The following is a 13858-nucleotide window of genomic DNA, read 5'->3' on the forward strand; positions in this document are numbered from 1 at the left end:
TGGATGACATGTCTGGTGAGTATGCAAGCCATGGAAGAACTGGGACATTTTTAGATTCCAGGAATTGTGTACAGATCTTTGCAACATGGGGCCGTCCCAACATGGGGCCGTGCTGAAACATGAGGGGATGGCGACGGATGAATGGCACAACAATGGGCTTCAGGATCTCATCATGGTATTTCTGTTCATTAAAATTGCCATTGATAAAATGCAACTGTGTTCATTATCCGTAGCTTATACCCGCACATACCAGAATCCCACCGCCACCAAGCTTGTGACACTACAAACTTGGATGCATTTGCAGTTTTTTTGGTTGTGTTTGAGATTATGTTGCACCCAATAGAAATCTATGGTAAATAATGTATTAACACACCATAAGTACTTATGACACTTTTAAATGGGGGGACTAGATACATAAAGTGCATTAATTTCTAAACGGTAAAACAGATATGTATGAAAATACCCTCAAATTAAAAGTGACATTCCTTCGACCACCACATCCGACACTGTCAAATCCTCATTCTTCCACCTTCTTCCACAATATTGCCAAAGTCAGGTCCTCCCTTCCTGCCTTTGAAACCCTCATCTACGCATTCATCACCTCTCGTCTGGAGTACTGCAACTTTACTACTCTCTGGCATTAATGCAAGCTCCCTTTATAAGCTGTAAATGGTTCCGAACACTGCAGCCCGACTCTTCACCCACACTAAGTCCTTGCAGCACATCACCCCTGTCCTCCATGAACGCCACTGGCTCCCTTTCTCCCAACTTGTTAACTACAAGATCCTACTTCTGACCTACAAAGCCCTTCAACACCTTACCTCTACAACCTTCTTCTCCCCTACCAACCCACACGCCTACTCCATTTCACTACAGCAGGCCTCCTTGCCGTTCCTAAGCCCAAGCTCCAGATCTTCGGCGACAGGGCCTTCTCCAGGTTTGCACCAAGGCTCTAGAACTCTCTCCCACCAAGAATGGCGGAGCCGGAGGGGATGGCTGCCGTTTTACGGGCTCCTAACCAACTGTGCTGTTTTGTTATTTATTTTGCGTTTTGTAACTTGTTTTTTAAATCTGTTTTGTACATAATGTTGCTGCTACCGTCTCTTATGCCCAAAAAGAGATTCTGGACATCAGAACACCTTGAACTGGACAAAGAATGTTTCTTTAATGAGTCCGATGTGAAGTATATACTGCTTTCTCGAAGAAAAAGCCCAAATCCCTTTCATTTGAGTGAAGACGGAGAAAAAGGAGGTCAGGCTGCCTTCTGAGAACTCGTAGGCGAGTGAGTAAACCTCCACTACCATCCGTTCTATTGGCCATGTGCAATCATTGCATGCAAACATAAATCAGTTTTACCTCATTTCTACCAGCATGTCACATGTGCAACCAGAGGGAAAAAAAAACTCTAGACCACCTTTACGCCACACACCCTGTGTATAGCCTCGTTATTGTTATTTTAGTGTTTTATTTATTTTTATTTTATTTAGGTAGGCTAGTTGAGAACAAGTTCTCATTTGCAACTGCGACCTGGCCAAGATAAAGCAAAGCAGTGTGACACAGACAACAACACAGAGTTACACATGGAGAAAAAATAAACAAGCCAATAACACAATAAACAAATCAATGACACAGTAGAAAAAAGAAAGTCTATATACAGTGTGTGCAAAAGGCACGAGGAGGTAGGCAATAAATAGGCCATAGGAGCGAATAGTTTCAATTTAGCAGAATAACACTGGATTGATAAATGAGCAGATGATGATGTGCAAGTAGAGATACTGGTGTGCAAAAGAGCAGAAAAGTTAATAAAATAAAAACAGTATGGGGATGAGGTAGATAGATTGGGTGGGCTATTTACAGATGGACTATGTACAGCTGCAGTGATCGGTTAGCTGCTCAGGGCTTGTAAATAAGCAATTTTACTGTGAGGTCAACCTGTTGTATTCGGCGCATGTGTACATCAACATCTTTCAGTCCCTCCTAAAGTCTCACCTTTTCAGCATAGCTTACCCCTTGTGACACATTTGAATGCGGGTCAAAAGAGAAATAAAAGTATTATCTGAGTTGTTTCGCCCCTACCGGCTCTCACCGTCATTAACAGAACTGAGGGAAAACAGTGCCTGACAGGAAGGGTCGAAGGACACCGTCTACCGGTTAACCTCGCTTCCCGCTAGCCCAGTAGGCGTAAGGATGGGGCGACACTATGTGCTAGTTAGCTTGTTAGTGACACCATGTGCTAGCCTGCCAGTTAGCTTAAACAGTGTCTTGCCCCCGCGTGCCGGAGAAAACTGTGCCTGAGAGGCGCCGACGAAGAACACTGTCTACTGGTGTCTCCCCCGCCTATCGCTAGCACAGCAGGTGGGCGGATGAGGGGGCACCATGTGCAAGCTAACTTGCTAGTTAGCTGGGACACAGTGTGCTAGCTAACTTGCAGTATAAAGAAAGATTCCTGCAGATGCAGGAATGCCACAAATTTCAGGCCGCAATTGGGCCCTTCTCAAGAGTTTTGATATCTGCCACACCCCCTTTGAATCAGCAGTTGTATTGTCGGAGGAGAAAAGCATGAACACATTTAAAGAGGATAGATTCTAGAACCAACTTCTCTGGTTATAAACGGCTTATGTGGCATGATGAGTTAAAAACATAAATTCTAGTGCCAAATGTTCTACAAAGTGTAAATGAGAAAATTTTGTTACACCAGAAAAAATGCTGATACTGTATTTTTAACAGCTGTGAATGACAATAGAATATGAAAGACCAGTGTAATATTTGAACATTGTTATATTCGAAGAACACTCACTGCTTCTACAGTATTATGTGAATGATGGTTTATTCTACATGGAACTGTTACACTTGCAAGTTATCAAAACACTTTGTTTCAGATATCTACATAAGTTCATCAATTGCACTCTTCTCATATTACTCTGTAGGCTACTAACCGATACATGACATGATAAAACTTCAAGTAGCAAGCTACTTTTTCATTTTATTTAAGGAGGCAAGTCAGTGTAGCAAGGTGTAGAACTAGTTTCTCATTACACATTCCAGACACTGGTACTCCTTGCTATCTTGGCATACAGTGCCTGCAGAAAGAATTCCCACCCCTTGACTTTCCCCCCACATTTTCCCTGAATTTAAAATGGATTAAATAGATATTGTGTGACTGGCCTACACACAATATCCCATAATGTCAAAGTGGAATTATGTTTTTAGACATTTTACAAATGAAAATCTGAAATGTCTTCAGTCAATAAGTATTCAACCCTTATGTTATGGCAAGCATAAATAAATTCAGGAGTAAAAATGTGCCTAACAAATCACATAGGTTGCATGGACTCATTCGGTGTGCAATAAGTGTAACATGATTTTTGAATGACTACCTCATCTCTATACCCCACACATACAGATAAGTGTAAGGTCCCTCAGTCGCGCATTGCATTTCAAACCGATTCAACCAAAGACCAGGGAGGTTTTCTAATGCCTCAAAGAAAGGAAACTATTAGTAAACTCCGCAAAAAAAGAAAAATCCTCTCACTGTCAACTGCTTTTATTTTCAGCGAACTTAACATGGGTAAATATTTGTATGGACATAAGATTCAACAACTGAGACATAAACTGAACAAGTTCCACAGACATGTGACAAACAGAAATTGAATAATGTGTCCCTGAACAAAGGGGGGAGGGGTCAAAATCAAAAGTAACAGTCAGTATCTGGTGTGGCCATGGCAGAATACTGACAGAATACTGACATTCCTGTCTTGCAGGAAATCACACACAGAACGAGCAGTATGGTTGGTGGCATTGTCATGCTGGAGGGTCATGTCAGGATGAGCCTGCAGGAAGGGTACCACATGAGGGAGCAGGATGTCTTCCCTGTAACGCACAGCGTTGAGATTGCCTGCAATGACAACAAGCTCAGTCCGATGATGCTGTGACACACCGCCCCAAACCATGACGGACCCTCCACCTCAAAATCGATCCCGCTCCAGAGTACAGGCCTCGGTGTAACGCTCATTCCTTCAACCATAAATGCAAATCTGACCATCACCACTGGTGAGACAAAACCGTGACTCGTCAGTGAAGAGCACTTTTTGCCAGTCCTGTCTGGTCCAGGGACGGTGGGTTTGTGCCACAGTGATGTCTGGTGAGGACCAGCCTTACAACAGGCCTACAAGTCCTCAGTCCAACCTCTCTCAGCCTATTGCGGAAAGTCTGAGCACTGATGGAGAGATTGTGTGTTCCTGGTGTAACTCGGGCAGATGTTGTTGCCATCCTGTACCTGTCCCGCAGGTGTGCTGTTCGGATGTACCAATCCTGTGTAGGTGTTGCCACACGTGGTCTGCCACTGCGAGGAAGATCAACTGTCCGTCCTATCTCCCTGTAGCGCTGTCTCAGGCGTCTCACAGTACAGCCATTGCAATTTATTGCCCTGGCCAAATCTGTAGTCCTCATGTCTCCTTGCAGCATGCCTAAGGCATATTCACGCAGATGAGCAGGGACCCTGGGCATCTTTCTTTTGGTGTTTTTCAGAGGCAGTAGAAAGGCCTCTTTAGTGTCCTAAGTGTTCATAACTGTTACTTTAATTGCCTACCGTCTGTAAGCTGTTAGTGTCTTAATGACTGTTCCACAGGTGCATGTTCATTAATCGTTTATGGTCCATTGAACAAGCATGGGAAACAGTGTTTAAACCCTTTACAATGAAGATCTGTGAAGTTATTTGGATTTTTGACAAATTATCTTTGAAAGACAGGGTCCTGAAAAAGGGACGTTTCTTTTTTTGCTGAGTTTAGATGGATAAAAAAAGCAGACATTGAATATCCCTTTGAGCATTAATTACACTTTGGGATGGTGTATCAATACACCCAGTCACTACAAAGATAAAGGCGTCCTCAGTAGCCAGACTTCCTAACTCAGTTGCCAGAGAGGAAGAAAACTGCTCAGGGATTTCATGGCAAGGCCAATGATGACTTTAAAACAGTTAGAGTTGAATGACTGATAGGATCAAATGGAGGACAGCTTAACATTGTAATTACTCCACAATACTAACCTAAATGACAGAGCTAAAAGAAGGAAGCCTGTACAGAATTTTAAAAATCCAAATCATACATCCTGTTTGCAATAAGGAGCTAAAGTAAAACTGCAAAAAAATGTGGCAAAGAAATAAACTTTATGTTCTGGATATAATAACAATAACCTAAAACACAACGCCAAATATACACTGGAGTTGCTTACAAGACAACATTAAAATGTTAATGGGTGGTTACAATCTGCTTGAAAATCTATGGCAAGACTTGAAAATTGCTGTCTAGCAATGCTCAACAACCAACTTGCAAATATTGTACAATCTAGGTGCAAAGCTCTTAAAGACTTACCCAGAAAGACTCACAGCTATAATCGCTGCCAAAGGTGATTCTAACATGTATTGACTCAGGGATGTGAATACTGTATTTAACTTTCAATGCATTTGCAAAAAAATATGTTATCACTATCATTATGGGGTAGTGTGTAATTTTTTTAAATAATACATTTTGAATTCAGGCTGTAACACAAAGTGTGGAATAAGTCAATGGATATGAATACTTTCTGAATGCACTGTAACTGATTTGACAGAGAAATATCACCCAGCTAGCCTCTCGAAACTGTGCTAGCTAGCTAGCTGCTGTCAGGCTGGCTAAACACAAGATCAACAAAGGCTTTTGTCTACACATAGAACTGAATTAGCAGATCATCTTGAGATCAAGAGAAGTTAACTTCAAAACTTCTAAGTCAGGCAGGTAGCCTGGTGGGTAGGAGCGTTTGGCCAGTCACCAAAAGGTTGCTGGACCGAATCCTTGGGCTGACATGTTAAAAATCTGTCATCCTATCCCTGAGCAAGACTGTTCCACAGGTGCCGATGACGTGGATGTAGATTAAGGCAGCCCCCCGCTCCTCTCTGATTACCCCTAAAAATACACATTGCAGTTGAATGCATTCAATTGTATCAAAGCTAGCTTAACTCACTGTTACTCAGCCTTGTCCCCGTTTGTTTGTTGTGATTGAAAGGGCAAAGAAACATCCACATTAAACCACAAAGACAACTATTTTGGCCTTCAGGAATGGCTGCTGTATTTCTTAATGAGCACCGGAAGTATCACAAGCGCAATCAGTGAGCGCAGTTCACCTTTAAAAATGATATGCTATTTATGCTTTAATCTATAAAATGTCTTGCACAACTAACTTAAACAAATTATCACTTTACTCATTTATTTTGGGATCCATCCCTGTAACCGTCCTTCCCTGATGATGCTCAAGTGGACAAGGACTGTCTCATTAAATACAAGCACATTTATGTCCATCACTCTCCTCGTCGCTACTCCTCCATTACCTTGGACCTTTTTCAAAAAGAGATGAGGACTGAGGACACATCACACTATTTTCCCTACTTTAAGGCCCTCCCCCTTCTTTTAAATTTTTAAAAGTTTCTCCCTGCTGGTGTTGTCTTGTAGTGGTCAGTTTTTAAAAAGTTTCTACAATTCTAAATCGACTTTGGGTCATTGAGAAGCGCTATATAATTGTCCCATGTATTATCATTCATCTAAAAGTGCAGATTGACTCATGAAATCAATATGATTATTTATTATATAACGTTGTTTTTATGATTTTGTGGTACAAACACACATTGTTACCAGTTGTAAATAAGTTGTTATAATGAAAGTGATGAGCCATCAGTCAAACATATTCACATATCAATTTGTAGGAAAAACTTGTCAAAACGTTTCAAAATAGCTTCTGTACCACAATTTCACAAAGAAAGTGTTAGCGAAAAACAATGCAATTAAGTTTCTATTTGTTCCATCTGTTCTGAGACTACATTAAACTTGTGTGTGGATCCCCAGGGTATGCAGGTATCACGTATTGAGACACTGCATTCTCTGCTATGTGAGTTCTCTGATGTGACGTCATTTTGGAGCGCCGGGTGAAGCATTTCCCACACTGTGTGCACTCATACGGTTTCTCCCCACTGTGGACCATAGCATGTCTGATCAGGTTGCACTGCTTGGTAAAACTCCTGCCACACTGTTCACAGGTGTACGGTTTCTCTCCGGTGTGACTTCGGAGGTGTTCTTTGAGCTGGCAGAGACGCTGGAAGCTCTTACCACAGAAGGTGCAGCTGAAACGCCTCTCGGTGGTGCCGCCAGATCTCCACTGACTCCTCATTCTCTTCACCATGTTAAAACTACTGTGACTCAGACTGTATCCAGAGAAGGTGGAGGTGGTGGCCATGTTTGACCCTGTCATGCACTCACTCAATCTCACTGTTGCTTCTGAAGCCCTGTATTGATGCAGTCTTGGCTGTAGAGCTAAACTATTTCCTTCATTACTTGAGTTCAGCATCTCACTGCTCTGTCCCTCTGGCATCTGTTGTCTAGTCTCATCAGCCAATGTCCTGACATGTCTTTTCATGTGTGCTGCTGCACTGAACATGTTAGCATGTGGTTTCCATATAGAAGAGTGAAGCGATGGCCCTACATCATCTGTCATAGTAGGAACAGATGGCAGCCCACTATGAGATGGGACCATTGAGATATTCTGAGAGTACTCTTCTGTGGAATGAAAGGAGAAATCTGGGTGACCATCAGGGTCAGTGTCTCTGCCTGGATCCACAGAGGTCCACAGCTGCCCATCAGTCTCATCCATGACAAACTGGTCAGGTCCTGCCAGGCCCGTGGTCTGATCCAGCTCCTCCTCTTTCACCATCACTAGGTCTAGTGAGTCCTTGTCTGGCCGGTGCTGCTCTGTACTGAACACCTCTGTAGATGCGAGCTGGGTTGTGCCTGGTTTCTCTGGACGATCAGAATTGGGGTAATGTTCCACTGAGTCTCTGGGAGATATATTGGGTTGCGTGATGAAGTCCTCATCACAGTGCCGTTGCTCAAAGGATGGTGATTTCCCAGGCTTGGAACCAGACTCTAAAGATTTGGGGATCAACATAAAATAAACATTACAAAAGGCCCTTAACAGTTGCAAAACATGACTGCTTTAGAACTGACTGTGTGCATATGTGCACTCCATATGCCAGAACATGAAGCACCCAACACCAATGTAGCAATTTGTAAATGTGCACACCACCACACCCACAGTATTCCATAGACAGACAGAGCAGTACCCCTTATGGTCACACCCACCCTCTCCAGTGATCCTGAGCTCTTCCTGAGGGTCAGTCTTCCACACATCCTCTACTGTCTCCTCATCTTTGATCAGTATGGGTTCAGTCTCCACTCTCTGCTCCACATTTGTAGGCTGTAACAGGGACTGAGGTTATTACTCTGGAAACACCATGTCTAATGCTTTTCATACTCATGAATCACACAAAAGCGCAAAAATCTCCTGATAATCCAATATCAGAATTGATCAAGATGTCAGGTCTCTGTAATTGTTAAAGGTGTTGTATCATACCTGGGGTTGAGAGTCCTCTTCAACAGCCAGCTCTTCGTCTCTGCACTGTGAGTTACTCCTCTGTTTTTTCAAAACAATCTTGACTGGATATGAAGATCTCTCTGAAGCCACGGGGTAAAAACCTGGAAAATAATTGTTTTCAGTCAAATATTAAATATTAGGCTATTCACACATTTGGGTTTTTGCATGTACTATCAATTTACTAGTCTGGAGATGCGACGTAAAATTTCCTTGAATTCTATATCGGGCATAAATGAGCGTCAGGATCAGGAAAGTTCTCTCACGACCTCACAAGCCAGAATGTTGAATAAAATCATATTTAAAATTGTCGTTGATCCTTGTGCTGGTAGGAAAAGCGGTACAGCAAGCGGTACCGGAGTGCCAAGTCTGGGAACAAAAGACTCCTGAACAGCTTCTACCCACCAAGCCATAAGACTGCTGAATAGTTCATCAAATGGCTTCCACATATGTAGTGTGTGTGTGTTGGAGTGTGAGTGTGGATAGAGCTGGTGCAAGAGAGTCAGTGCAAGTAGACTCTCTTGCACCAGCTCTATCCACACTCACACTCCAACACACACTACATAAGCTCACAAAACACACACTTCACATACGCCGCTACTACTCTGTATTATTTATCCTGATTGCCAAGTCACTTTTCCCCCTACCTGCACGTACATACAGTTGAAGTCAGAAGTTTACATACACCTTAGCCAAATACATGTAAACTCAGTTTTTCACAATTCCTGACATTTAATCCTAGTAAAAAGTCGTATGGTCCTTCTGTATCTCAGTTGGTAGAGCATGGCGCTTGTAACGCCAGGGTAGTGGGTTCGATTCCCGGGACCACCCATACGTAGAATGTATGCACACGACTGTAAGTTGCTTTGGATAAAAGCGTCTGCTAAATGGCACATATTAAGTCCCTGTCTTAGGTCAGTTAGGATCACCACTTTATTTTAAGAATGTGAAATGTCAGAATAATAGTAGAGAGAATGATTAATTTCAGCTTTTATTTCATCACATTGTCAGTGGGTCAGAAGTTAACATACACTTAATTAGTATTTGGTAGCATTGCCTTTAAATTGTTTAACATGGGTCAAATGTTTCGGGTAGCCTTCCACAATAAGATGGGTGAATTATGGCCTATTCCTCTTGACAGAGCTGGTGTAACTGAGTCAGGTTTGTCGGCCTCCTTGCTCGCACGCGCCTTTTCAGTTCTACCCACACATTTTCTATGGGATTGAGATCAGGTATTTGTGATGGCCACTCCAATACCTTGACTTTGTTGTCCTTAAGCCATTTTGCCACAACTTTGGAAGTATGCTTGGGGTCATTGTCCATTTGGAAGACCCATTTGCGACCAAGCTTTAACTTCCTGACTGATGTCTTGAGATGTTACTTCAATAAATCCACATAATTTTCCATCCTCATTGATGCCATCTATTTTGTGAAGTGCACCAGTCCCTCCTGCAGCAAAGCACCCGCACAAGCCTCCCCCTTTTCCCTCCAAACACAACGATGGTCATTATGGACAAACAGTTCTATTTTTGTTTCATCAGACCAGAGGACATTTCTCCAGAAAGTACGAACTTTGTCCCCATGTGCGGTTGCAAATCCATAGTCTGGCTTTTTTTTATTGGCGGTTATGGAGCAGTGGCTTCTCCATGCTGAGCGGCCTTTCAGGTTATGTCGATATAGGACTAGTTTTCACTGTGGATATAGATACTTTTCTACCCTTTTCCTCCAGCATCTTCACAAGGTCCTTTGCTGTTGTTCTGGGATTGAATTGCACTTTTCGCACCAAAGTACGTTCATCTCAAGGAGACACAATGAGTCTCTTTCCTGAGAAGTATGACGACTGCATGGTCCCATGGTGTTTATACTTGCATACTATTGTTTGTACAGATGAACGTGGTACCTTCAGGCGTTTGGAAATTGCTCCCATGGATGAACCAGACTTGTGGAGGTGTACAATTGTTCATGTCTAAGATCACTTTAGCACCACCCTAAAAACCCGATTCAAATTTGACACAAACCTTCAAATAGGTATGTAATGACACGTTATATAAAAACTCTTTATAGTGTTTTATTTACATTTTAGAGGCGATAAGTTTGACAGATCAAGTGAAAAAAAAGCTATTTTCCCACACAACATCTCGCCTTCTCACTACCACGCATTAGTTTCGCTTCCCCATCCGCCGTTTTTAAAAAGACCGCCGTTTTTAAAAAGACCCGACGGGGCTCATTGCCTGCTTGAATTATGCAGAAATGGGCAGTGTTTAGGTCATGTAATTGATTCTGTTGGAAAGGGGAGAAATTGTGCTTTACAATGGTATTGACATTACAGTTGATCTGGAAGTATTACGTTTTTGGGGCGCTAAAGTAAGGGCAATTTTACGGACCAAGGCGATGTAAGAGTTTACGTTACACCTCTTGTATTCGGCGCATGTGACAGATACAATTTCATTGTCAGACAATATCCACAGGAAAGTATAATTAAATCAACCTTTCAAAGTGCTCTCGAGTGGCGCAGCATCACTACAGACCCTGGTTCAATCCCGGGCTGTATCACAAATGGTTGTGATCGGGAGTCACATAGGGCAAAGCACAATTGGCACAGCATCATCCTGGTTTAGGGGATGGTTTGGTCATCATTGTAAAATAAGAATTTGTTCTTAGTATTAACTGACTTGCCTAATTAAATAAATAGTGCATTCAGATTTCTATAACCGGAAGCATGCACAAAACCATTACGGAGCTAGTATGCATGGTGGTGTGCATGTATTTTCAAATTGTGTGCATGCTTCAGGTGATAGAAATATGAATAAACTACAAGCACTTTGAAAAGTTGCTTTTATTATACTTTCCTGTGGCTCACACATACTCCTACATGCCAACGGCCCAACCGGTAAAGTAAATTAAACTATTTTTACATTCTGATTGGTAGAGATCGTGAGTCAACTTTCCTGATCCAAACGCTCATTTATGCCGGACGCTGAATCGAGTATAATTCAGACGTTCCAGGCTATACATTTACAATAAAAAGTAACACATCAACTAACAGTACCTTTTCGTCTGCGCGTCTTCTCCAGCTCGCTCTCCATAATTTGCCACTTCCTTTTCAGTACATCAATATCTCGCTGGCTTTGGGTCATTTCCAAACGTATAACAGCACAGCTATCATCTACACGTTTGTTTATTTCTGCTACTGCTGCTTTAGCTAATACCTCCATAACCGATACCAACTGCGCCTGAAAATTGCAGCTCGCCATCTTGTCCTGCCCAAATTACAGATGCGTATTTCTTGTGTGAAGTAAATACTATTCAATTTCCAAGATAACGTGCAAAAAACAAGCCGTATATGTTGATAAATGACAACAATGTAGTGAAGCGGGAGATACGCGCAATTGTTCTTCTTCTTCTGTGGTATAATGGCGTTCGCAACAATGTGATGTGCATTCCGCCACCTACTGTGCGGGTGAATAATAAAGATCCCCAAAATTGAAATATGTAAAGTAAAATATGAATTTAAAAAACATCAACCTGCTTTTCTGTTTTTTTTTTAAAGAAGAAAAAAAAGTTCTTATCAGGTCCCTACACAGGCTCGAATGACTCCTGTTATGGCGGGACATTTCCTAGCGACAATAGTCCTTGTAGTGTTTCTGCTGTGAAGTCTTGAAGGCCCTCCCAGTTTATTTATTACCGTAAATATCAGAGTGCAACAGCCTTTCAAAAATGTTATGAATTAGCACTGGCCAGCAAATAACAGGGTATATTCTAATTTGCATATACAGTGAAAGGTAGCCATATCTAGAAGACAAAAAAAATGCAGGTGGCACACTTGGTTATTAATGCATAATAGGCCTTCAGAAAGTATTCACAGCCCTTGACATTTTCCACATGATGCTATGTGACAGCCTGCATTTAAAATCGATTTTGTATCACTGGCATACACACAATAGCCCATATTGTCAAAGTCGAATGATGTTTTTAGACATTTTTACTAATTAATTCAAAATGAAAAGCTGAATTCTCTTATGGCAAGCCTAAATAAGTTCAGAAGTAAACATTTGCTTGAGTCACATAAGTTGCATGGACTCACTCTGTGTGCAATAATAGTGTTTTAACATGATTTTTTAATGACTACCTCATCTCTGTACCCCACACTTACAATTATCTGTAAGGTGCCTCAGTCGAGCAGTGACTTTGAAACACAAATTCAATCACAAGACCAGGGAAGTTTTCCAATGCCTCACAAAGAAAGGCCCCTATTGGTAGATGGGTAAAATAAAATCATTCTAAAAGCAGACTGCACCTGTACATAGCCCATCCAACTACCTCATCCCCATACTGTTATTTATTTTGCTCCTTTGCACCCCAGTATCTCTACTTGCATATTCATCTTCTGCACATATATCACTCCAGTGTTTAATTGTTTTGTAATTGTTTTGCCACTATGGCCTATTTATTGTCTTACCTCCCTCATCTGCTAACACTGTATATATACTTTTTCTATTGTATTATTGACTATGTTTGTTTATTCCATGTGTAAGTCTGTGTTGTTGTATGCATCTAACTGCTTTGCTTTATCCTGGCCAGGTCGCAGTTGTAAATGAGAACTTGTTCTCAACTAGCCTACCTGGTTAAATAAAGGTGAAATAAATCAATAAAAACATTGAATATCCCTTTGAGCATGGTGAAGTTAATACTTACACTTTGGATGGTGTATCAATACACCCAGTCACTTCAAAGACACAGGTGGCCTTCCTAACTCAGTTGCAAGAGGAAGGAAACAGCACAGGGATTTCACCATGAGGCCAATGGTGACTTAAAAACAGTTACAGTGGGGCAAAAAAGTATAGGGATAACCAGGGATGATCTCTTGATAAGTGTGTGAATTGGACCATTTTCCTGTCCTGCTAAGCATTCAAAATGTAACAAGTACTTTCGGGTGTCAGAGAAAATGTATGTAGTAAAAAGTACATTATTTTCTTGAGGAATGTAGTGAAGTAAAAGTAAAAAGTTGTCAAAAATATAAATAGTAATGATTCCCCAAAAAACAACTTAAGTGGGACTCTAAAGTATTTTTGCATAAGTACTTTACCCCACTGATTGTAGTTACTCCACAATACTAACCTAAATGACAGAGTACATTTTCTATTTAACCTTTATTTTACTAGGTAAGTTGACTTCTATTTTTTTATTTCACCTTTACTTAACCAGGTAGGCAAGTTGAGAACAAGTTCTCATTTACAATTGCGACCTGGCAAAGATAAAGCAAAGCAGTTTGACACATACAACAACAACACAGTTACACATGGTGTAAAACAAACATACAGTCAATAATACAGTAGAAAAATAAGTCTACATACAATGTGAGCAAATGAGGTGAGATTTGGGAGGTAAAGGCAAAAAAGGCCATGGT

At 41.4% G+C, this 13858-nt stretch overlaps 1 protein-coding gene across 1 annotated transcript; it reads right to left on the reverse strand.

Moving 5' to 3' along the window:
• Nucleotides 1-5486: 5486 nt before the first annotated feature.
• Nucleotides 5487-12081, reverse strand: LOC124009177 (zinc finger protein 263-like). The gene is made up of 4 exons (XM_046320738.1): nt 11501-12081; nt 8434-8555; nt 8163-8277; nt 5487-7946 (listed from the first exon to the last, which is right to left on the reverse strand). The coding sequence occupies exons 1-4, from the start codon at nt 11703-11705 to the stop codon at nt 6844-6846; spliced, it is 1545 nt and encodes a 514-aa protein (XP_046176694.1). The 5' UTR covers nt 11706-12081; the 3' UTR covers nt 5487-6843.
• Between the last annotated feature and the right edge of the window lie 1777 nt (nt 12082-13858).

This window comes from Oncorhynchus gorbuscha, linkage group LG22, assembly GCF_021184085.1.
Source record: "Oncorhynchus gorbuscha isolate QuinsamMale2020 ecotype Even-year linkage group LG22, OgorEven_v1.0, whole genome shotgun sequence".
NCBI classification, from domain to species: domain Eukaryota; kingdom Metazoa; phylum Chordata; class Actinopteri; order Salmoniformes; family Salmonidae; genus Oncorhynchus; species Oncorhynchus gorbuscha.